This window comes from Periophthalmus magnuspinnatus, chromosome 7, assembly GCF_009829125.3.
Source record: "Periophthalmus magnuspinnatus isolate fPerMag1 chromosome 7, fPerMag1.2.pri, whole genome shotgun sequence".
NCBI classification, from domain to species: Eukaryota; Metazoa; Chordata; class Actinopteri; order Gobiiformes; family Gobiidae; genus Periophthalmus; species Periophthalmus magnuspinnatus.
In genome coordinates this window covers 12,171,271-12,196,838 of record NC_047132.1, presented here as the reverse complement: position 1 = coordinate 12,196,838, position 25,568 = coordinate 12,171,271, and the positions used below count along the sequence as shown (strand labels likewise).

At 40.8% G+C, this 25,568-nt stretch overlaps 2 protein-coding genes across 2 annotated transcripts; one reads left to right on the top strand and one right to left on the bottom strand.

The window, feature by feature from the left end:
* Nucleotides 1-1,291: 1,291 nt before the first annotated feature.
* dnase1l1 (deoxyribonuclease I-like 1) lies at nt 1,292-12,549 on the top strand. The gene is made up of 9 exons (XM_033970311.2): nt 1,292-1,357; nt 4,053-4,223; nt 4,613-4,701; nt 5,510-5,596; nt 6,338-6,450; nt 6,672-6,784; nt 7,887-8,044; nt 9,229-9,325; nt 9,884-12,549. Exons 2-9 carry the CDS (start codon nt 4,077-4,079, stop codon nt 10,022-10,024), a joined length of 945 nt encoding a protein of 314 aa, XP_033826202.1. The 5' UTR covers nt 1,292-1,357; nt 4,053-4,076; the 3' UTR covers nt 10,025-12,549.
* A 3-nt stretch (nt 12,550-12,552) lies between these two features.
* LOC117374096 (L-rhamnose-binding lectin SML-like) lies at nt 12,553-24,669 on the bottom strand. Its single transcript, XM_055223297.1, has 11 exons — nt 24,569-24,669; nt 19,189-19,283; nt 18,561-18,605; nt 17,894-17,923; nt 17,316-17,372; nt 16,936-17,071; nt 16,159-16,265; nt 15,887-16,013; nt 14,626-14,778; nt 13,653-13,768; nt 12,553-12,596 (listed from the first exon to the last, which is right to left on the bottom strand). The coding sequence occupies exons 1-10, from the start codon at nt 24,667-24,669 to the stop codon at nt 13,663-13,665; spliced, it is 957 nt and encodes a 318-aa protein (XP_055079272.1). The 3' UTR covers nt 12,553-12,596; nt 13,653-13,662.
* Between the last annotated feature and the right edge of the window lie 899 nt (nt 24,670-25,568).

Below are 25,568 nucleotides of genomic sequence, written 5' to 3'. Positions count from 1 at the left end.
ATGTTCAGTAGTTTCATTAGTGGGATACATACTTATTGTGTTGTGATAGTGCTCTGAAGGGGGAGTAACTTAGAGCAGAGAGCAAATGAAGCAGAGACTCAGCATCAAAAAAACAAAACTAACCTTTTTAAACATGTTTTCAGAAAATGTAGCACTTTCAAAACAACCGAAGGTAACATGGAGATCTAAATATAAGTGTTACAGTTAATACCCCATAGAATTAAAATACCCCCTTTAATACTCCATAGAAGTGAAATATCCCCTTTTTAAAGATTGCCTGTATTGTCATTGGGATACTGTTCCAAATCCCATTAATCAACTTTAAAGGTTCTATATTACGCCACGTTATGATGTTACCTCCTCAAAAACATACCTAGAGTCTTGTTTCATTCACACATCCTTGAGTAACCCTTTAAAATTGGTTTGTCTACATCCCCAAAGCCCAAAATGCTCTGTTCCACCTTGTGATGTCATGACTAAACTATGACTTGAGAAAATGAGCCCCAAATCTCACCAGAATGAACTCAAAGCACAGTTTAAGAAATGCTTATATGACATAACATTCTTAAAGAGGACATAAATGGTTCAATGCATTTCTCAATTACAATGACCGGGAGAATTGCACCAGCAAGTTCTGTCCCAAAGCCATTGAAACTATCACCGCTGAAGTGTCTTGCCCAAGGATGGTCCTGGCTAGTATATTGAACCGCCAACCTAAGCTTTTTTATCTCTTATCTCAACTCTTTAAAGGCACGCTATAACTTTTTTGGTAGGTTGTCTGCTACCTGCTTGTCTCCATGGAGATGTTATTGCTTTGCTTGTAATGTCCCACAGTATAGCGCTAAAGGTATTTTGCGTTTATTGATTTACAGGTTTTCATTGCTACAAACATCTGACTGTTAATGGACTCGCCTCTTCACAGACCTGACCTGACCTTTGGAGATGTAAACAGACTAATAATAAAGGGTTGCTCAAACATGTATGAATGAAACAAAACACATCTCCAGGTCTGTTTTTGAGGCGGTAACAGCATTAAAACATGACTTAAAGGTCACAAGAGTCAGTTTTGTGTAATATAGGACCTTTAATACCATACTGTAACCTTCCAGCCAAATCATTAATATCTCTATGACAACAAACGCGTGACAGGGCGCAGTTTTTGCTGAAAGGTGACTAAAATGATTCCTCTAAGTTACATGGAACTTAAGAGAACCGGTAACAGGCTCTGCCCATGTGGAGTAAGAGTCCCGCCCCGAGATATGAATCGCCAGCGCGCCTCGAGTCTTGGATTTCAGAGGCGGTCCGGGTGACTTGAACGCACCACAGCTGTAGCAGGAAAGAACACAGGAGACACACAGTAAGTTATGTTTTTTACGCCAGCTTTTTGTTTATGTCTGCGTTCAAGATGTTACGATAAAAGACGTAAAGGCTCCAGGCGTGCGTAATGACCGTGCGTAATGACCGTGCGTAAAGTTAAACTCTCGTGCTTCAACGAGTGTAGTTTTTACGTTGGGGTGGCGACAAAGACCGCACAAAAACATCGGACAAACGCATTAAACTACTGCTGGATCAGGTTCATCAGGCTCCACGTTACGCTCCGCGTGTTGTGTTTATGTAACTTGTTTGGACATGTTTGGGACATTTTCACTCGTAACACTGCCATTAATAACGAGTCCTCACTTCCCCTTTGTCATCTGTCTAAAATTAGAAATTAGACGTGGTACAGCCAAAAATTATACTCAAGTAAGAGTAACGTTACTTCAACATAATATTACTCAAGTAGAAGTACAAAGTAGTGGTGCAAGAAATTAATCTTGAATAAGAGTGAAAAAGTATTTGGGGAAAGTAGTACTCGAGTAAAAGTAACTGTCTGGACGTAACATATGATTTAGAATTGGGAGAACAAAACATTAAATAATGAACAAAATGTGGTATTTTCAAAAAGACACAAAAATGAGCCAAACTAAATCATATCTGAAGGAGCTGCAAGAAACACAAAAGTTTCATATTGTTACATAAAGCTCAAGTCACTTTAGACTGACTCACAGGGGGAAGAGGAACCACAACTTTTACTCAAGTAAGAGTACTGTTACTTCAATAAACATATTACTCAAGAAGGAGTAAAAGTATGGTGCTTGAAAAAACATAATCAAGTAAATATAACTGAGTAAATGTTCTACCCACCTCTGCTAGTGGTGAAACAAATGAAACTAAAATTAAAATGTAACTGTACGTCAATGAATAACCATGGACATGTCTGTGTAATCCCTCAGTCGTCCAGGTCTGATCCATAGTAATAGCCAAAGTTTAATCTGTCAACTGCAGCTAACTACACTGAAACTTTCAGTTTCAGTGTAGTTAGCTCCTCCCTTGAGATCAGTATAAGGCAGTGTCCAGCAGTAATCTGACCACAACTGAAGAAGTGGCTTGGATGAGCAGCCAAACGTCTTCACTCCTACAAGCTTTTGTCCAGTGAACAGCTTGAACCTTGGCTTTTAACCATGGACAGTTAATTTTTAAAATTGGTTAAAGCCACAGAATGTTACTTTTTAGCAAAAAATAGGCTAAAATAAAGACATGTTTTTCATTTTTCATTTAGCTTGTGGTTATTTCACTGACAAATCTTACTCTGAGCAGGCTTACATCTCCATAAACCTGACTCTTCTTTGGCCTAGAGGAGCGGGCCTCCTGCTTATTTCCTCTTCTTAAATAAAGCTGAATGCATGAGGTCAAGATCTCCAAAACACTAAACATTTACAAAGAGCCAAAACCTCTGGTAATAGTCACTTTAACATCCCAGAGACTGAAAAGAGAAACACAGGAAGAGACGAGAAAACAACGTCCTCCACAATTGTCTCGGGACAGAACTTTAGTCTGAACAAGGACAGATCAGAGACATCGATATCACTACATTTACACTTTAACAAATTAACAATAATGTTTACTTTTTACTCTAAAAGTACATTTTTAAATGGGTACTTTAATACTTTTACTTAAGTAGAATTTTTAAAGTGATACTTTTACTTGAGTAACACATTACCTCTGTATCTGTACTTTTAGTTAAAACTGAATACTTCATCCACTCCTGTGCTGAAGTAAATACAGACAATAAACGATAATATTGAAACTCATTTTTGCCACTGACACAAATTATTGTGTCAGTGGAATTAAGGTACAAAAGGTATTCTAAATCTACTATATTGTTAAAAATCATGAGCTGCAAAAAATAAACAGCAGAATGAAGCACTTTAGTTGTAGAGTTTTAATGAGGCAGACAAGTTATTAATGAAATCTTTTATTGCTTAAATCTTATCATACAGCCAAAAAATAAACCAAACTGCCCCAGTAGTGCAAAGAAAAAGTCCACAATGAGAAATATTGACTCCAAAAATATACTGTCCCAGCTTCACATACTGAATAATAAGTTGATATAGTGATTAAGGTGACAGGCCCATCCATGCATGTTTGAGTAATCTATTCAACCCTCCTTACGGTTTAACTGTAAGATTATGTACAAGGCTCCGCCCACAAGTCTATGTCATCCATGCTGCCACACAACAATTCTCCATAAATATACAAAAACACGATAAAAAAAACTGTACACAGCAACTGGTACAAATGTCTGCTCGTGTTGAAATCATCATTGTTTTAAATATTCTGTCCCAGCCCGAATAGCTTGACCCTCATGACATATATTCATAGACATGGACATAGCTAACCTGCTAGCCACCACGTTACATTAGGAAGTGGTCATGGGCGCGCTTCCGGCTCCATCTACTCTGGCTCCAATTCACTTTCTATTGAAAAACTGTGGCTCCTCTCTCTGTAACTGCTGCTGTCAGTCTCGTCATTTTGGTCTTAAAATATTCATATTAACCCGCTCCACATGATCCTGGGGTTTTTATTTCACTGTTGTGTCTGTAAATCACTGAGCTCCAAATTGGCCCATATAACTGCTGGCCTTGATGAGCTGCATTTGGAGCTGAACGCTGTGGCTGACGTCACACTCACTTAGTCCACTTTATACAGTCTATGGATGCATTTCTTTTCAGGAGACAATTTTGGCTCTGGGTGTGATGGCTCGTCTTCCTCGTCTCCTCCTCTTCCTCCTCTTCCTATGTAACCTCCACCTGACCTTCGCCTTCAGGATCTGTGCTTTTAATGCTCACAGTTTCGGAGAGTCCAAGTCCAAAAATGGACAGGTCATGAAGACTCTAGTACAGGTAAAAACACTGGTTTATTTGATGTGTTACTGTGTCATAATGATATACTGTAAGACCCTCCATTTAAATCTATGGGGAAATTTATGGACAAAACCAGGTCTAAGACAAGTCTAAACCAGGACTGAATCCAGACTAAAGCAGCGACTTTAATAGGACCAAATCAAGACTTAACCAGAACTTAAACCAGGACTAAACTAGAACTAAAATGAGAATTAAACCTGGACTAAACCAAGGACTTAACCAAAGACTGAACCAGAACTAAACTAGCTTTACCAATTCTAAACCAGAGTTAAAATGATACTAAAACCAGACAAGATTCCAGTACACAATGTGTTTATCCTTCTCCTGCAGTGTCACAAAAACATGTGTATTTGTTCTTTCATTTCCAGATCGTGTCTCGCTGTGACGTGTGTTTGCTGCAGGAGGTGAGGGACAGTAAAAAGAAGGCTGTGCCCGCTCTGCTCAACCAGCTCAACAGGTGACTGCATATTTACATGGAAGGAACATTTATTATAGTGGACCTCACACATTTAAATATGACTCTCAGACCCACTTTGACAGTTGTGCTTTGCCAAGAAAGAAATCTGCACTTTAAAATAAAAATAAAAAAGATTAAGCCACTTATCAGCCGCTGTATAAACGCTTTTATACTACAGTCAGGGATGGCCAATGGCTAACTGTTGCGCGTTAATACCATAGAACGTATATATAAATGGACATAGCTAACCTGTTAGCTTTCAAAGTAGGAAGTGATCATGAGTGGCTCCAATTCAATTTGCATTGAAAAACTCCAGGTCTGTTTTTGAGGAGGTAACAACATTATAACATGGATTAAAGCTCACAAGAGTCCATTTTGCATAATATAGGACTTTTACCTATTTGTTTGCGAGTACTGGAAGTTACTACAAGTCAAGTTTATATGTCATTCATTCTCTTAACACATGGTGGCAGTGATGAGCTACAGCCATATTGCCTCAGAGGCCCTGAAGAGTGTCTGTTCAATCACCCAGAGGTGTCAAACTATAAAAATAAATTCAACTACTTTTTAATCTTGTTAATTAACTGTTTCTATATTTATTACTTATTCAAGTTACAAATATTGAATATGGCTTTGCATAGATATGAAAAAATGATTGTGTAACTGTGTATCTCCTGATAAACTGATATTTTAAGACAGTCATACCATTTAATTTACTTTGTCGCATAAAATGACGTGGCGAGCCACATTTGGTCCACAGGCCTCGAGTTTGACACATGTGATCTAACCCCAGTATGTTCTTCCTCAGAGGCAGAGGAGCAGAGTACGACTGTGTGGTCAGTGAGAGGCTGGGCCGTACTGAAGCCTACCAGGAGCAATACGCCTTTTTCTACAAGTCAGTTTATCTCAATGTATTTCAGATGATATTTTAACTGTTACGATGATGGTTTGATCCAAAAAGTGCTGACAGGTGAGCTAAAAAATCAGCAGGGTTCATTACAAAAAAAAGACAAAGGCTGAGTGCAGGGACCTGGGTCAGGCTGAGGCAGTGGTGGAAGAAGTACTCAGTTTTGTTAATTAAGTAAAAGTATGGATACAAAAATGCTCAAGTAAGAGTAAAAGTATCACATGAAAAAATCTACTAAAATTATAAGTATCTGTTTAAAAATGTACTTTTCAAGAGTAAGTAAAAGTATTTCACACAAGTGTTAACTAATTTGCAGTGTAAATGTAAAAATAGCAGTAACAATACAAGCCAACTTCTTATTTTTTCTTATGAATTTTGTGTATTTATTTTAGTTTGCTCAAAGCTGAAGCTTGGATTCGAAACTTTAGTCAGGACGTTACCATGAATACGGTAAAAATAACTCTTCAAATCACGTGAAAAGTACTTTTTACTTTTCAGTCCAGTTAAAAAATGTAGTGGAGTAGAAAGTACAGATACTGCTCTCAAATGTAGTGAAGTAAAAGGAAAAAGAATCCACTGTAACTTTACTTAAGTACTGTACTTTACTACTTCTTTACCTTCCACCACTGCATGTCAGTACATACCATGCACAAAAGAAAGTAAATATATTTGTAGTAAAATAAGTGTCAGAGACCTGCCCTCCTCATGTTGTCCTGCCCCTGTACACAGGATCAGCTCGGCGTCCGTCACAGGGGAGTACCAGTATCCTGACAATCGCCCCGGAGACAAAGACGCCTTCGCCCGAGAACCATTTGTCGTCCGGTTCAGTGCCCCAAAAACAGGTACGATTCATAATGCACCACAGGGGGGCAGTACTGAGCTGCACTGTAATATGACCAGAGGGTTCACAGCAGCTAGCAGGTTAGCCATGTCCATTTATTATATACAGTCTATGGTAGTGACATGATCTTTCTGTAGCACATCAAAAATATATCTCTATAAACATCTAGCCCTAACTCAAGTAAAATAAATGAAACTAACCCTTCCTGTGTATCCTGCTCAGCTATAAAGGAGTTTGTGCTGATCCCGCAGCACACGGCTCCAACCAACACCACCAAAGAACTGGATGCTCTCTATGACGTTCTGCAGGACGTCAAGAGGATGTGGAGAACAGAGGTATAAACACACACAAAGGGTCAGTTAAAGGTGCTTTTCTAATGGGGGCTCCACCACTCGCATGTTTCAAGGGAGATGTTACTGGTTTGCCTGGAATGTTCCACAGTCTGGCATTAAACTGATCCATCCTGCATTTATTCACTTAGAGATGTGTTTATTACAAAAAAAAAAAAAAAAAAGCATTCTTACTGTAAGCGGGGTTGCCTCTACACAGATCTAACCTACCTGGTGGCGTCACCTGCTTGTCTCCATGGAGATAGTTAAGTTTAATGTATGTGGAGTTTGCATGTTCTCCCTTTGTCTGGGTGGGTTTCCTCTGGGCACTCCAGTTTCTCCCATCAATCCAAAACATGCACAAATGATACTTTGCAGTGACATCATGCTGGGGGTGTACTGCATGTATCTCTGTGGTGGAAATGTTCAGCAGTTACCATGGAGACACAGTGCACACATTAGCAAACACCAACAAAAAGGTTTTAAAGTAGTCAACTAACCAAAAAAACACAAAAGTGATTTAAAGAGCACATTTTCAGGAGCCTGTGATCAATCCAAGTGTTCATGGTCCTGTTTAGGAGTTTGATTTTTAACAAAAAGCTGAGGGTGACTAACTGAAAACTGTTGGCTAATGCTAGCTAGCTTGTGACTTTAATATTGTTTGAGAGGGACTTGTTTAACATCGCATATCAACTCACCTGTAGTTCTACCTAAGACAGCTCTTTCTGGTCAGATTGTGTTAAAATAAAGCTCTGATTAAAGTCTAATAGAGCTTCTGACGTAGTAGTGCCTCCAGTTAGCATCACACCCACAGGGAATGTTGATGACATCAACTGCAAAGTATCAACAGGTCAAATCCTCCAGCTAAGTTAGTCCTGACCAAGACTAGCTTAAGATCCAGAGATGGGTCCCACTGCTCCTGACACGTTTAACCCAGAGACAATGAAGGATGGATCAAATGCAGAGGACAAGGAAGTGTACCTTAAATAACCGTAATTCCAAGCAAAACAATTACCATCTCCACGGAGACAAACTGGTGGTGAACTCTTCCTCAGATAAGTTCCACAGTGCACCTTTACAATTCCCACCTTTCCCTTTGTCCCGTCAGAATGTGATGCTCCTGGGCGACTTCAACGCAGACTGTGGATATCTCGCCAAAAAGAACCGGGACAAAGTTCGAATCATTACAGACCCAAACCTGAAATGGCTCATCCCAGAGGGGTCAGACACTACAGTGAGACAGAGCACCTCCTGCGCCTATGACAGGTGAGAGAACGACAGGTGAGAGAACGACAGGTCAGAGACGACAGGTGAGAGAACAACAGGTGAGAGAACGACAGGTCAGAGACGACAGGTGAGAGAACGACAGGTGAGAGACGACAGGTGAGAGAACGACAGGTCAGAGATGACAGGTGAGAGAACGACAGGTGAGAGAACGACAGGTCAGAGACAACAGGTGAGAGAACAACAGGTGAGAGAACGACAGGTCAGAGACGACAGGTGAGAGAACGACAGGTGAGAGATGACAGGTGAGAGAACGACAGGTGAGAGACGACAGGTGAGAGAACGACAGGTGAGAGAACGACAGGTGAGAGACGACAGGTGAGAGAACGACAGGTGAGAGAACGACAGGTGAGAGACGACAGGTGAGAGAACGACAGGTGAGAGACGACAGGTGAGAGAACGACAGGTGAGAGACGACAGGTGAGAGAACGACAGGTCAGAGACGACAGTTGAGAGACGACAGGTGATAGAACAATAGGTGAGAGAAGACAGGTGAGAGACGACAGGTGAGAGAACGACAGGTGAGAGAACGACAGGTGAGAGACGACAGGTGAGAGAACGACAGGTGAGAGACGACAGGTGAGAGACGACAGGTGAGAGACGACAGGTGAGAGAACGACAGGTGAGAGAACGACAGGTGAGAGACGACAGGTGAGAGAACGACAGGTGAGAGAACGACAGGTCAGAGACGACAGGTGAGAGAACGACAGGTGAGAGAACAACAGGTGAGAGACGACAGGTGAGAGAACGACAGGTGAGACACGACAGGTGACACAGGACAGGTGAGACTTGCCTGACCATCCAGTCCCTCCTACTTCCTGTTTTTGGAAGCGGACCATAAGGGTCTCAAACCTCCGTCCACAGCCCCTAATTTTTATCACGTCTCTTAAATTTGATCATTCAGAACAAAATATAACTTCTTTTACCCGAGAGAAATAAGAGTTTGGTGCTTCAGTTGGTGGATTGCAGTATTGGAACTGACAACCCAATCGAGAAACTCACTGTTTGTTTTAGGGACTGCAGATGGAAATTAGCTCTTTAGCTCTAATTTGGTGCGGAACGTCTCTGTTTTTATGATCTTTTTGTCTCTGTACATTGTCCCTTCAAATAAAAACTAATCTTGATTTGCAGAAGGACTTTGATGGAATATAATCATGTTTGCACAGGATCGTGGTGAATGGGAAGAAGCTGTTGGACTCAGTGGTGCCCTCTTCTGCCAAAGCCTTTAACTTCCAGCAGGAGTTCAGCCTGTCAGAGGAAGAGGTATGACAAGACCCAGCTCACTTTAGACCTGGTTTTAGTTTAGTTTTAGTCCATCTTTCCTTAGACCTTGTTGAGTCCCAATCTAGTCCAAGTCTAGACCTGGTTTAGTCCTTAGTACACAAGAGATTAACTCTAGTTTAGACCAAGTTTTGAACAGAGCTGTATTAGCTCTACACAAAACAAAATGTTTCAAAAGGTGCACTATGTAACTTTTCTGTTGGAAGGTCCGTCTCCATGGAGATTTTGTTGCTTTGTTTGGAATGTTTTACTGTGTGGCGTTAAACATATCTGCATTTACCCAATGGTGCACATTTTGTGCTCAAAAATACCTGTAAAAACTTGCATTACTACTGTGAGCAGATTCGCCTCTCCACAGAACTGACCTGTAACATTCCAGGCAAAGCAATAACTTCTCATGGAGATAAGCACATAGTGAACCCTCCAATAGAAAGGTTACATAGTGAATGTTTAATGAGGAAAAAAGTGAGGGCAGGGTGACTGTGCTATGAGGCTAACGATGCTGGCTCAATCTAATGTTGCATTGTGTTGTGTTTTCAGGCCCTGGACGTGAGTGACCATTACCCAGTGGAGGTGCTGCTGAGGTCAGGAGACTTAAGGGGTCAGAATCTGTCAGGAGCCACCAGTCTGTCCTGCTCCCTGGTCCTGGTGCTGCTCTCCTTCCTGCTCCCACACAGCTGACCACTTGGGCTAGTACAGCGCTGACCACACCCACAAGCATAGACTGTATATATAAATGGACATGGGTAGCCGTCACTCCCTGCAAAACCAGTGGTGCAGGCGGGAAAGGGCTTTAGCGACAACAGCCTCGCTCCAGATTGGCTCTTTGGTCACTAATTTTCTTGTCGTCGATATTCCAAATGTGGAATACATTCACCTATAACTGCTCTAACCTCGATGAGCTTCATTTCACACTCATTTAGTCCACTTCTATATACTGTCTATGCCCATAACATACAATGGTCCAGCACTGACCACATCCATTACAAAGTGAATCTTAACATACCTCTGACCAGTCTGAAAGTCCAGAGTAAGTAGCCAAACACATGGACTGTGAACACACTCAGGTCTATGAGATGAAGGCTGCACTGCAAAACTAACTGTTTCTGTCAACTGGGCTAACGTTGTGGAGTGATATATTGAACTGCACTGTTCTGAATCATGTTGTTTGTTTTTGTAAAGTGAGACGTCTTTAGTGTTATATTTTTTAGTAAAGGCAGCAGTGGTGGTTTATTTTAGCCTTGTTCCTCCAGCTCTAGTGGCTCTAAAGCTGGGTGAACGTTTTGCTCTAGTGACTTATTGAGATGTCAGAGTTCTACAGAGGGTCAAAATAACACTCCCCCCCTTTTTGTTATTTTGCCATTGTGTCCGCAAAATCAAGATATGAACATTAATAACAGACGAATCAGGCGCCTTGCTTCCCCGTGGTCGCTCCAGCTAGCATTAACAACAGGTTTGATTGACAGCACCCACTCTGTGCTAAAGCAGCAGTGCGGGTGGGAAGGGGCGTTACCTTCAACAGCCTCACTCCAGATTGGCTCTTTGGTTGCTATGATACTCACAGACAGAATTTCTAATATGCAACTTTAAAATTAGCCCCTATAACTGCTCTTGCCTCGATGAGTTTCATTGGACTGGAGCCGAACACTCTGGGTGACACACACTTAGTCCACTTCTTCATACAGTCTATAGTTATAATATAGAAAATTCAAAAAAGGTTTAGCATGCCTCCTCTTGCCTCCTCATCTGTTTGGCGCAGATTTGCAGCCATGTCTGTGCCCGTCAGACCCAGGGCAGAAGAGACGTTTGTGGTCGTAGTTTGTTAAACTGTATCAGGCTGTTTCTGGTGGTCTCGGTTAATCAGTAAAAAAAAAAAGATATCAGAACTAGGGATGGGACGATATTAAAATTTAGACTTGTGATAATTTTGACCAAAATAATTACGATTAATGTACATACAAATACATCCAAACTAACACAAACTACATTCATTCATTAGTTTATTTCACTTGGTATGTTACTTGCGATGGATATTGTCAGCTCAAGTTTGGCAAACAATGCAGGATGGTTGTCTAGCAAATGTGCATGCAAGTTGCTGGTGTTTGCTCTTGGAGCTTTTTTTCGGCAGGCTCTGCAGATTGGTGTCTCATCTTGTTGGTCTTGTTTTTCAAAGCCATAATAATTCGACACATCTTCTTTAATGAAGGAGATAAATGTGTGGCATCATCCAGATACAGATCCACTGCCTGCCCACTGTCCATGACGGTCACTGACGGTGAAGAACCATCCCCAATTCAGAATAGGCAGTGAAGCTAACAAGTTTCATTGCTATGATAGCGGGCCCCCTTGTGGACAAACACCAGAACTAACATCTAAAAACTGTATTAAAACTGGAAACGTGAGGCAGTCTGGTGCTGTAAAGGCGATTATAATTGTGTGGGATGATCACGATTATTAAAAAAATGCCACAAACAATTAATTGCGGACCTTTTTGATTGTCATTAGCGATATTATCGTATATCGTCCCATCACTAATCAGAACAATACTTAGATTCTCATATTTTGTATTGTGGTGGTCAGATGTATGTTTTTGTAAAATATAAATTAATTAGAATAGAACAGTGGTAGAAGAAGTTCTCAGTTTTGTTACTTAAGTGAAAGTACAGATACTAGAGCAAAGAATACTCAAATAAAAGTATCACATAAAAAATACTTGAGTAAAAGATTTTAAAAAATGCACTAAAACAGTTAAAAGTAAAAGTACTTCATACATATTTTGAGGTCTTATGAAACTTTAAATATAGTCATTTTGATAAAGATTTGTGCTGAATTTTATTCATCAGAATCAGTTCAGTCTGTCTGTTTGTATTAGTATATTTTTGTTGCTCATATTATGAAAATGTTAAAAATAAACCCTCAGCCTTTTCAGCAACCTCGTCTCACACACCACTCTGCATATGTCTCTGTATTTCAAATCTTTCTAAGTTCACCAAACATGTTTTATACAAATTATTTTTATAGAGAATATAAAAAGCAGAATATAAAAATATGCTGTTAAAATGATAAATGTGCCAAAAATGAAACTCGTGCATGAATGTAAATATGCTGCACACATTTTGTTGAGTTATTCATGTCTAACTAAATGTGATCAAATGTAATTATTATTTTTATGTTGTTTTAAATTAAAAATAATGATACCACAGATTAAATGTGTTTGAACTTTTATTTGAGGTTCAGGTCGTTCATTTTGCAGCTGTAAAAGAAACAGAGTTTTAATTAAAAATAAAAACTGTATTCTGATAATTTAGTAACTCAAGGGACCATCTTGCGCTAAAATTGGTTTATTGTTATATGGAAAAAGCATAAAACCACACAAAACCATGATCCTTTGCTCCGATTAAGTACCGTCTACTCTCATTTTGAAAAATGCAAATATTCAGAGTTCAACGGCTGGCTAACCAGCTACATGCAAACCAGGTATGTGCAAACCTGCTATGTGCTAACTAATGTCCATAACATGGTTGTTTAAAGCCCTCTGATACAAAGGTTTGTGGTTCAAATCCCACTCTAAATGGTTAGAATGGTCAAAACCACAGACCCACAGGTTGGAGGTGCGATTCTAACTCCCACAGATGAATGCTGACATTGTGTCCCAGGGCAAGACACTTCAAGACAACCCAACCTTGCCCCCAGTGTCTGTGAAGGGGTGAGTGGTTCCTTGAAAATGTGCTATACAAAAATGACCAATAACCATCTTCCAACTGTTGAACAGATAAAGCTTCTCTTATGTAACTTTCTTTAAATCATAAGGATTTATATGGGCCGACAGCAGAGGGTGAAGGTAGTGAACCAGATAGCTCAAGAGTAAATTTAGTGTATAACCTGCATTTATAAATGGTAAATGGTCACATTTTTAAGGCACTCAAAGAGCTTTACATCAAGGAACCACTCACACATCCACACACAGATTCACTGGAGACGAGGTGGGCTCAGTGTCTTGCCCAAGGACACAACAACAGCATTTATCTGTGCAAGCTGGAATCGCACCGCCAACCTGTGGGTCAGTGGATTTGACCGCTGGTCAGTGGATTTTAACCGGCAACCTTCAGATCAGTGGACAAATGCTGTACTGACTGAGCCACATTTCCACATACTTGTATGTATCTTACATAGTTATATATTATAGAATAGTTTTGAGAGCTTTTGCCACGCCCCTTTTTTAATCAACTAATCGATGAACAGCACACATCTTAAGTGGCCTACAGCTCTAGTATTGTATTGTAGTTTTATACAGTTTTAGTGCATGTACCATAGTGTCTTTAGCTGCAGGTGTAGGAGTACTCCAGATACAGAGATGTGTTTGCACAGCTCTGCTCCACCACCATCTCTGACACCCGCACCTCACATTGGTTCTTCCCATCACACCTGAGGAGGAAACAGATAACGTCTAAGTCCTGGTTTAGACCTGGTGTAGACCAGATTTAGACCTGGAGTAGTCTTGGTTTAGACCAGGTTTTGAACTGGTTTAATCCAGGATTAGTCCCGGTTTAGTCCAGGTTAAATCCAGGTTAAATCCAGGTTAAGTCCAGGTTAAGTCCAGGTTTTGTCCAGGTTTTGTCCCTTTTACACCCAAGACCTGGTTTAGATCTGGTTAAGTCCAGGTTAAGTTCAGGTTAAGTTCAGGTTAAATCCAGGTTAAGTCCAGATTTTGTCCCTTTTACACCCAAGACCTGGTTTAGATCTGGTTTAGTCCAGGTTTAGTCCAGGTTTAGTCCAGGTTTAGACCTGGTTTAGTCCAGGTTTAATCCTGGTTTAGATCTGGTGTGAAGTCCTGGTTTGGTCTTGGAAAAGGTGTACTGCTGGTGTAGTTCTGATTTAGTACTAGTGTAGCCCTGGTTTAGACCCGGTTTAGTCCTGGTTTAGTCCTGGTTTAGTCCTGGTTTAGTCCTGGTTTAGACATGGGTTAGTTCATGTTCAGACCTTGTTTAGTCCTGGTTGAGATCAGGTTTAGTCCTAGCTCAGGTCATGTTTCATTTTGGTATTATATATTATATTGTACAACAGTTGGTATATAGTTTAGCTTGAGCTGGAGGTCAGAGGTCAGAATCCTCAGGTGGAGTTTCCTGTGTCAGACTGCAGATATGTTGACCTTTGACCTGGTTTATGTTAATATCTCTGTAATTACTGGGCCTGTCCACATGAAACAAAAACTGGCACAAAGTTCAACATCTTCTCTGTCATAAATGTATTTTCTATTGAGGGTTTATGTTTTTGTTTCTTACTTCTCGGCCACGACAGGGGCGGGGTTGGAGCAGTCGATCTTCTGGACCAGAGCCGGGTCCCGTCTGAAGGCACAGGTCACATGATCTCTGCGGCCAAAGTCTGCTCCCAGGACTTTAATGGTTTGACCAGCATCTGAAAAGAAACCACCACTTTAAAGGTGCTGTACCTGATTTTTACTGTCTTAAATATGAGAAAAATAGAACAGGTTCATTTTAAACAGAACATCTTCACTCCTACATCATTTTGTCCAGTTGACAGAATTTACGTTTGGCTTTTACTTAAATAATAGTACTTTGTTTTGATATTCCCATGTGTCTTATATCTGTATAATCAGTGTCCAGTAGGTTCATAGTGGTCCATGGGTGTACACTAGTCTATGTGACTTATATTTGTGAAAGATACAGCTCAAGATCTTTTTAAAGATATTCAGGACAGATTCATTTCTGTCCTGTGAATGGGACTCTTTCAGTATCGATACCTGCTCAAATGAGTATCTAGCTTTGATACTAGCTTTAGTATTAGTATCTGATTTTCGATACTTTTGACCCTAGTCCAAAGTTATTCCTCATTTACCTTATGCTTCCTAATTATTCACAGCTATGAGTTTATAAGCCCTTTTCACAACTCTCAGAGACCAGTGTGGAATTTTGCAGTGATGCTAAAGCTAACAGCAATTAGCATGCTACCATGCACTTCCTGATTACTGGACAATAAAACACTTTAAAATTATATGCAGAGATTACACAGCAGACTCATTCTGACTCTGTCTACATCTCCAAAACTTAAAATGCTCTTTTCCACCTTGTGATGTCATGCAGTGGTAGTTTTCAAGTTAACAGCTCCTTTTAACTTTATTTCAGTAGAGATGGTCAATTTCAGGGCTGAGATTATCCACAAGACTGTAATGTAGGTGTATGGCATTTAAAAACACTTCCTGTATTACCATGTGACATCACAAGGTGGAAAAGAGTGTTTTCTGTTTAAGAGAAGAACTCAGCCTAAATATGAATAATTTGTGTGTTAAACGTGTGAATGAAACAACAAAACACAACTCCAGGTCAGTTTGTGATGAGGAAACAACATTATAATAACATGGAGCATAAAAAAGTGTACAATGGAATTGTTTTTAAAAGTCATTTGAAATACAAAAAGCTATTTCTATATCAAGATGAGCCAATGAGCCAGCGTTTTAGTTCCACTACTTTGTCTTATAGAAAATGCCAACTTGAAAACGCACCAAAAATAACAAATCAAAAAGACGTTTGGGCTCGGCATAAACATTTTGGTGTAAAAGTGGAGTTTGGATAATGGTGGATGTCAGGGGGCTGCTCTTGTGACTTACCACACTGCAGATGGGCCATGGAGTGCTCACACACAACACGATGAACTGAGGAACAAACAAAACATTAGTCAAAGGTAGGGGAGCCACAAACTGTAGTCTAGGAGAATAAGAAAAACCGCAAGCAGCAATGAAGGTCCAAGCCCCACAAAGCCCAGACTCAGACTCAGACACAGCCCAGACACAGACTCACTGGCCGGGACGCAGGAGTACGACGTCTTCATGTATTTGAATGTGTCACTGCAGGGGTCCGCCGCAAACACACCGGCATTCAGCTCACACCACTCTTTTCCATTGCACCTGAGAGAGGAGAGAGGAAACAAGGGGAGGAGAGGAAAGAGGAGCGAGAGAGATAGAAAGGAGAGAGGGAGAGAGAGCATGAGAGAGAGGAGAGAGGGAACAGAGATAGGAGAGAAAAGAGGAGAGAACAGAAAAAGAGACAGAGAGGAAAGAAAGAGGAGAGAGAGGAAAGAGGGCAGAGAAAGCATCATTTCCAGTCTTGTTACACACGCATATATATATATATATATATATATATATATATATATATATATATATATATATATATATATATATATATATATATATATATATATATATATATATACATACACACACACACACACACACACACACACTTATGGATCTTGGATGTTTCATCCTGGACAGTGGCTCTCACACTCACTAGTCCCGGGCCTTCTTCCTTATGGCTCACCTACAGACTCAGGGTGCTGGATTTGGGATGGAACCCCCCATGCATGTTCAGGAGCTTTCGCGTTTGCCCATAATCAGATACTCAGCTTATGATTCTTGCTGGGTATCTGATTACTGGCAGAGCGTAACTGTTCTTGCCATGGAGCTGACTCCTTAGGACTTGCCTTACTCCTCTCAGGTATTTAGCCGTGGCTGTTTTCCTTGTTTCCTCATCAAGATTGCATTTGCTACAGGGTCTGTTCCCTTTCATTCTCACCTGGTCTGGAGCACCTGGAGTGCGTCGGCGTGGGAGCAGGCTGTGTTGGCGACCTCTTCTGGGGTCTTTCCGCCAGCGCAGGTGTCAGAGTCTGCACGGCCGTAGAACGCTTTATCCACACTGATCACGCCATTGTCTGAACCAGAGAGACAAGAGACACTTCAAATCTAAAAATGTGTCTGTAGATGGCATTTACCTCTCAGAAAATCTGCTTCATGGCTCTGCTGTCCTTTCTACAAATTTGTCTTCAAATATTAAAAATAAATGTTGAATTCTTCCACTCAAAATGTTGCCTTTAAAAATACCATTCATGTAGTGTAACAGATTTTTGGAGATATTATGATCTTCAAATGATCTTTATATAGAATAGAGAGGCTTACCACAGCTGAGGCGGTGCACATGGGCCCCACAGGTCACCGTTGTATCTGCAGACTCCCCTGGAACAGTACACAGAGTACACATAGAGTACAGAGAGTCCACATAGAGTACAACGTACACACAGAGTAAACATAAAGTATACAAAGTACACAGAGTACACACAGAGTACACAGACTGCAACATCAACACAGTACAAGTACAACAACATTTAGTGATTAAGATGAGTTCCTGTTCCTGTCACATTAACTTGACTTTGACTTAAAGGTAAAGTGTTTTTGTCTGTTCCTGTCACATTAACTTGACTTTCTCATTCATGAAAGTTAGATTTGATGAAGCTGCTCACAGACAGAATGCTGATCTGTTGGACTGGTGAGTCTCAGCCTTTTTCTGTTGCTGGTCACCTCTTTGGAACTCTACCTTTGTTCATTTATATATACAGTCTATGGCCTTGACCTTCAGTTTGGGAATAACTGTATTAGGCAAAGTGAATGAAGGATGTCACTTCTGTTTAGTCATTTGGGACATATTTAGTTTTAACTGTGACCATTTCAAACTGGTTTAAAAAAGTGTAATTTCTCACCTGTGTAAAAGAGCAGAGACGCTGCGACCAAAACTGAAATGAGCAACCAGTTTATTAGATATTATATTAAAGTGTTTTTTTGGTGTATAGTGTAATATGGTTGTTTTTTAAATCAATATTGTCACTGAACTAATAATAATAGCTGTTTTATCCATGAAGATAGACGAGTTTAATGCCATGCTGTGGAACATTCCAGGCAAAGACATGGCATCTCCATGGAGACAAGCAGTTGTCGCCGGATTTGTCAGTTAGCCTAATGTTAAACCACTGGACAGTTTAAGATGCTAAATGTGTTTTCTGACACTATAGAAAAACACATGTATTTCCCAGCAGTTTTTGGAGCTGTTCCTCTTTTTACTTTTTGATATGCTTTTGGTTAATGCCTCTATGGACGTGAGTCACTTTGGGATGTTCCAGCCCAAGTTTTTACTCAAATAATGTGGTCATCTCTATACTGTGTGTGTGCAGTCTGTGGAGACTGCCATGCAATCATGCAGTGTGTGTGTGCATGTGTCCGTGTGTGCATGTGTCCGTGTGTGGGGGTGTGTCTGTGTGTGCGCATGTGTACGCGTGTGTGTGTCTGTGGGGGTGTGCATGTGTCCGTGTGTGTGTGTGTGTGCACGCATGTGCCGTATGTGTGTATGTGTCTGTGTGTGTGTGTGTTACTCACAGAGGCTGAGTTTCTTCATGATGAAGATGCTGCTGCTGCAGCCTATGGGGTTTATATCCACAAACGTTATAAAACTGTTTCATCATCACAGACACACACGAGCACTCTGTTCTACACACAAACACACACAAACACCCCCCCACATACGCACACACGCACACACACACACCCCCACACACCCTCACACACACAAACACACACTTAGCTCCTCTGGCCTTGTCCGTTTATCATTGACAAAATCAATATGACAAAATGTCATATTCTGGATTATTCAGGACTGTAAAATGAACCTTTCAAACACCTCAGCCCAGAGACTCCTGTTTGACTTAAACAATGCATTTGTGTGAAAGATACACTTTATTATGCTTCAAAGATGTTCAAGACCTGCCTTTATAAGCACAGAAGTAGAAGTAGTGACTTTAACAGTATGCACCCGGCTGTATTTTACCCACTCTTCAGTATCTCTGGACATGCAAACTCTGCACAGACAGGCCTGTCACTCAAGAACTTGAACTCAGAACCTTCTTGGTATGAGGCAAGAATGCTAACCAATCAGCCACTGCACTGCTCTCTTGCTTCATTTTTTTCTGTGAATCCAGGTCTATCCAGTGCCATATGAACCAACTGCACTCTGACCTCAGGGACCGGCCTCCTGCTTTAGACCCTGAGATGGGTCCTCTGTACAGCAGCAGCTCACTGCTCTTGACAGGTTTAACCCAGCTGCAAATGGGTCGAAAGATGTAGGATGGGTCAAATGCAGAGAATGAATTTCCCTCACATGGGACTAATAAAGTATACCTAGCCTAGTGTCTCTGTAGTCATGGTTTAGTCCAGGTTTAGTCCTGACGTGAGACAGGCTTCTACTTTGACAGCGTTTAAATTCAGGCTCAAAACGGTTCTGTTTAGCTGTGCACATGACTGAAAGGTTTTTATTTGCTGGTAAAGTTTATTTTATGATTATTAGTTATGTTTTTATTAGTTTCTATTGTGATTTTAATGTCTTTCTTCTTTAAAGCACTTTGAATTATTTTCAACTGTGCTGTACAAATAAAGTGAACTAAACACAGTGCTGTATCAGAGTTTCATATCTGATCGGATCGTGTCTGTCCTGGCTCTAAAGTCCTCTTTTCTCATCATTGATCGTCTTTATTGATTTTTCCTGAGAATAAACTGAATCAGTGTCAGTGTGTGTGAATAGAGCTTCTGCTTCTGAAGAGTGCAGACACAAACCTTGCTTGCTCCTGATGCTTCCTTCTTTGTTTTTTAATCATTTTACCTCTTCCAGTGCTTAGTTATGAATTTCTTTTAAGTAAACCAAGACTTTTAAACCATTTTTAACAAAATTTCTGATGAGCCAGCAAAATGTCTGGGAGAAGAAACCAAATGAATTCTTTCTGTGAACGTGTCGGAACTATCAATACAAACTTAATGAGCTACAAGCACGGATAATTGTTTTAGAATCTCAAAAAGGACTTCACCGGACGCTGCCTGTGACTCTTCCAGTGATAAACAGCCCACAGTTACTTTCAGAGAAGAGGGTGAAAAAACTGGTACTTTCAACTTAAACTTCAGTGTTATGATGTCTTTTCCAAAACTTTGTAATGACAAAAATGCCAAGCCAACACCTGATAAAAGACAAAGCAAGCATAGTTACATCACCCAAAAGACACCTTACAAACTGATTTTTACCACTGTCACAGACTGATGTTAATATAGAAACAGAAAATGGATTTTTGTCACAAATTAAGAAAAATGAAGTTGGCAAAAGAGTGCAGGCAGAAAGGTGATCTGTGCCAAACAACAAGGTCAGAGATACGCTGCTGTAAGGAGAGAGGAGGTCAGGAGGTGCTCTCAGAGATGGGAGCAACAGAGGAATCCAAACTTACAATGTTCCTGAGATTACAAAACTCCTGCCAAAAGTTTTGTCAACACACCTAATCATGCACGATGGTACAGTTAACCCCAGAATGGAACAGACTGAAATCTTGAAAAGGGATATCATTAAATTATTCCACTTGATAAAGTGGAGGTTAAGACATTCAACAGTGGACCTCTGGACAGGGTCCTGGCCCAGTGAGAGAAAAGAGGAATGAGAGAAGCTGCGCCAGCCAGAGACTGAGACAATGTGTCAGCACCACCACACTACCACAACTATTACAACCACCTCCCCCAGCAAAGGAGTCACCACCAGCAGCACAACCATCTCCCCCAACAAGGGATTAAGCAGCACCACCATCTTCCCGAGTGAAGGATTCATCTCCAGCTTCACTTACCCCAGGGCCCTCCTCACAACACGTAGACTGATTAACAGAAGGACAGTTAAACTGTCCAATCAGAGACATTTAGTTTACATTCCCTGTAAGACGATAACATCCAGTCCTACTGAAACTAATCTGAAACTTGCTGTGCTCAATGTCAGATCCTTATGTAACAAGTCCTTTTTAATTAATGATTTTATTTATTCTTTTAGTCTTGACTTTATGTTTATAACCAAAGCATGGCTTGACAAAAACACAGGTAATGCAATTCTAGTGGAATCAACTCCACCCAACTTCAAATTTGAATCTGAAACACAAGTAAACAAAAAGGGTGGAGGTGTGTGTGCATTTTTTAGAGATAATTTAGTTACTCACAGATTGTCATTTGGGGTGTTTTCATCTTTTGAGTATGTTTCATTCAAAATGGAGCTAAAACAATCCCCCTCCATACTCTACTTAGTCATATGCAAACCTCCCCAGCACTGTCTATTTTATTGATGATTTTACTGAGATGCTTTCAGTTGTATGCACAGACATTGATGGTTTAGTCATTACAGGTGATTTTAATGTACATGTGGATAATTAGTTTGACAGAAACGCTAAAGAGCTCAGTTCTGTCCTTGAAACCTATGGTCTGACTCAGCATGTCAGCGAGCCCACCCACAACAGAGGACACACTCTGGACCTGCTCATTACAAAAGGAGTAAATATTTCAAATGTCAATGTGGTGGACGTTGCTCTGTCTGATCATTTCTGTGTCTTCTTTGACCTGTCTGTTATTCCCAAACCAGCGGCTGGTCCTGCAGTTGTTCAAAGGAGACACATAAATGATAACACAGGTGCATTGTTCATGGAAATGATACACTTTGAAAATGCCTCATGTTCTAATGTTGATGATTTGTTGAACTCTGTAACTTCGAGTGTTTTGAATGTTCTGGACACCATTGCCCCAATGATGGTTAAAATGGTTAAAGATAAGCAGAAAGCGCCATAGAGGAATGATGACTTGGTCAGGGCACAGAAAAGGGAGTGCCAGAGGGCCGAGCGGGAATGGCGCAAGTCAAAGCTCCAGATTCATTATGAGATTTACAGAGAAAAGATGCACATGTACAACCACAGTTTATGTAGAACAAGGCAAAGGTATTTTTCTGACATTATTGGAAGTTGTAGTAACAACTCTCGTGTCCTGTTTGCAACGGTAAACAGATTAACAAACCCCCAAGCTCCACTGCCGTTAGAACTAATTTCCACATTGTAAGAAATGTTCGTTTCTGATGCAAGCGTCAAAGAGGACTAAGAGACTGAAATATAAGTCAGAAGGGTTTAATGAGTTCATCACAGGTAAAGTTAACAATGAAGCACCGGACTCTCAGGAAAGGATAGGAAGAGAGTCCCGAGATGTTTGTGTTTCCAGCTTTTATAGGCCTCCCAGTGTGTGAGGCGGATCTTCTTCTCAGCAACATGTGGTTACATATTAAAAACCTTTTTGGCAAAATCCCTGAATGTGCGTTTTTAAGTCAATCAATCTCATTGTTTTATGACTCTCACAGGATGGGGGCACTCAGTCCTTGGTGAACAGGGCCACAGATAAGAAGTGGCCCTGGTCATAGGTGTTATCTTCTTGGCCCCAGTGCTGTAGATTGCTTTATGACCCTCTCAGGGTGGGGGTCTTTGGTGAGTAGGGCTATAGGCATCTGTGGTAGTATTACATTGTTAAAAAATACCTTACAACATCTACTACTAAGTGCAATGAGTTTGCAGTGTTCTTTAATGACAAGGTTCAGGGCATTAAAAATGCCATAAATTCCACAACGAAAATAACAACCCAGCACCCACCTAGACACCTAGAGCTGACTCACTTTGCACCTGTAACTGACAAAACTGTCCAAGAGATTGTCACCAGTCTGAGTTCATCTACATGCTGCCTCGATGTGTTACCCACTAAATTTCTAAAGTCTATGCTCAACAGTTTGCTGTCACCACTCACTCACATAGTTAATATGTCACTTCAATCTGGAACATTCCCAAGCACTTTGAAAACTGCGCTTATCAAGCCTCTCCTAAAGAAGAGCAGTCTTGATGCCACAATATTGAACAATTATTGTCCGATCTCAAATCTGCCGTTTTTAGGCAAAGTCCTCGAAAAAGTTGTTTACCAACAACTTATTAACTTCCTCGAAATGAACAACTCCTTTGATGTGTTCCAATCAGGTTTTAGACCCCACCACAGCACTGAGACTGCTCTTGTCAAGGTGACAAATGACATCCGCCTGAACACTAATGCAGGCAAAGTCTCAGTCTTGATCCTGTTAGATCTGAGTGCTGCCTTTGACACTGTGGATCATGGGATTCTCTTACAGAGACTAGGGGACTGGGTGGGCATCTCTGGTACTGCACTAAACTGGTTCAAGTCCTATTTAGAAAACAGGGAGTACTTTGTTGAAATTGGAAAATGTATATCAGATAAAATGTCCCTGACCTGTGGGGAACCCCAGGGTTCAATCCTGGGACCCCTGCTGTTCAATCTCTACATGCTGCCGTTAGGCCAGTTAATACGCAGCAATAATGTGTCTTACCACAACTGTGCAGATGACACTCAGATCTATGTCTCACTGCAGCAGGTGAATATGGACCAGTGGATTCACTCTGCCACTGCATCCAACAGATTAGTGTGTGGATGCAAAACAACTTTCTTCTGCTAAACTCAGACAAGACTGAAGTCATCATCTTTGGCCCACAGAAACATAGAGAAAGTGTCAGCAGTCACCTCCAGTCTCTCTCTCTAAAACCTTCAAATCAGGCGAGAAATCTAGGGGTAACAATGGACTCAGACTTGAACTTTAACAGCCACATCAAATCAATAACATCTGCAGCTTTTTACCACCTAAAAAACAAAGCAAAAATCAAAGGTTTACTGTCAAAACCAGACTTAGAGAGACTTATCCATGCATTTGTCTCCAGTAGGTTAGACTACTGTAACGGCCTGCTCACTGGCCTCTCCAAACGAGCTTTAACACAGCTGCAGTACATCCAGAACGCTGCTGCTCGGGTCCTGACTAGAACCAGGAAGTACGAGCACATAAGTCCTGTGCTCAGGTCTCTGCACTGGCTTCCTGTAGCTCAAAGAATAGACTTTAAAACAGCTCTGCTTGTGTATAAGTCTCTCCATGGCCTAGGTCCAAAGTATATCTCCGAAATGTTAGTGCCATATGAACCATCTCGCAATCTGAGGACTTCAGGGACCGGTCTCCTGCTGGTGCCCAGAGTCAGGACTAAACATGGGGAATCAGCGTTTCAGTTTTATGCAGCTAAAACTTGGAACAGTCTTCCTGAAGATGTGAGACAGGCCTCTACTTTGACAATATTTAAATCCAGGCTCAAACTGGTTCTGTTTAGCTGTGCATACGACTGAAAGGTTTTTATTCTGCACTCTTCTCCTTTAATGGTAATTTTATGATGACAAAGAAACATGGGCTGATTGACTTTTATTAGACATAGTAAAGTGACAGGAAAGTATTTGAGAAGTGACAGGAAAGTTTTTTGTAAAGTAATGGGAAAGTTCTTAAACTGAGCAAGACAGTGTTTAAAGAGGGCGAGAGAGAGTTTTTAAAGGGTGCAAATGAGAGAGTTGCAGATTGGGTAATTATTTATGTTTTGATTTGTGTGATTTTAATGTCTTTCTTATTCTGTAAAGCACTTTGAATTACCTTGTGTACGAATTGTGCTATACAAATAAACTTGCCTTGCCTTGCCTTGCCACAGGTCTTGAACCACTCTGTGGCAGCCCCGATGGAGGATTCAGCCCAAGCTGCACCCCCATCATCTCCCCAGAAAGTGTCAGCAGTCATTTCCAGTATCTCTCTCTAAAATCTTTAAATCAGGCTAGAAATCTAGGGGTAATAATGGACTCAGACTTGAACTTTAACAGCCACATCAAATCAATAAGCTTTTTACCATCTTAAAAACATTGCAAAAATCAAAGGTATACTGTCAAACCTAGACTAGAGAGACTTATCCATGCATTTGTCTCCAGTAGGTTAGTCTACTGTAACGTCCTGCTCACTGGCCTCTCCAAACAAGCCTTAAAACAGCTGCAGTACCTCCAGAACACTGCTGCTCAGGTCCTGACTAGAACTAGGAGGTACAAGCACATACGTCCTGTGCTCAGATCTCTGCACTGGCTCCTGTGTCTCAGAGAATAGACTTTAAAGCAGCTCTGCTGGTGAACAAGTCTCTCCATGGACCAGCACCAAAGTACATCTCCCACATGTTAGTGCCATATGAACCATGTCACACTCTGAGGACTTCAGGGACTGGCCTCCTGTTGGTGCCCAGAGTCAGGATGAAACATGGGGGATCAGCATTTCAGTTTTATGCAGCTAAAACCTGGAGCAGTCTTCTTGAAGATATGAGCCAGGCCTCTACTTTGACAATGTTTAGATCCAGGCTCAAAACAGTTCTGTTTAGCTGTGCATCTGACTGAAAGGTCTTTATTCTGCACTTTTCTCCTTTAATATTAATTTTATGATGATTATTTATGTTTTTTGTTGTTGTGTTGTTAGATTTGAATGTCTTTCTTATTATGTAAAGCACTTTGAATTACTTTGTGTCTGAGTTGTTTTGTACAAATAAACTCGCCTTGCCTTAACATTTTTAAATAATCAAAATTAGGCAATGGGGCAACATACTGATAAAGTGCCTCTTTAACCAAACAGTCACCACCTACAGTCCAAGCATATATTTGCAG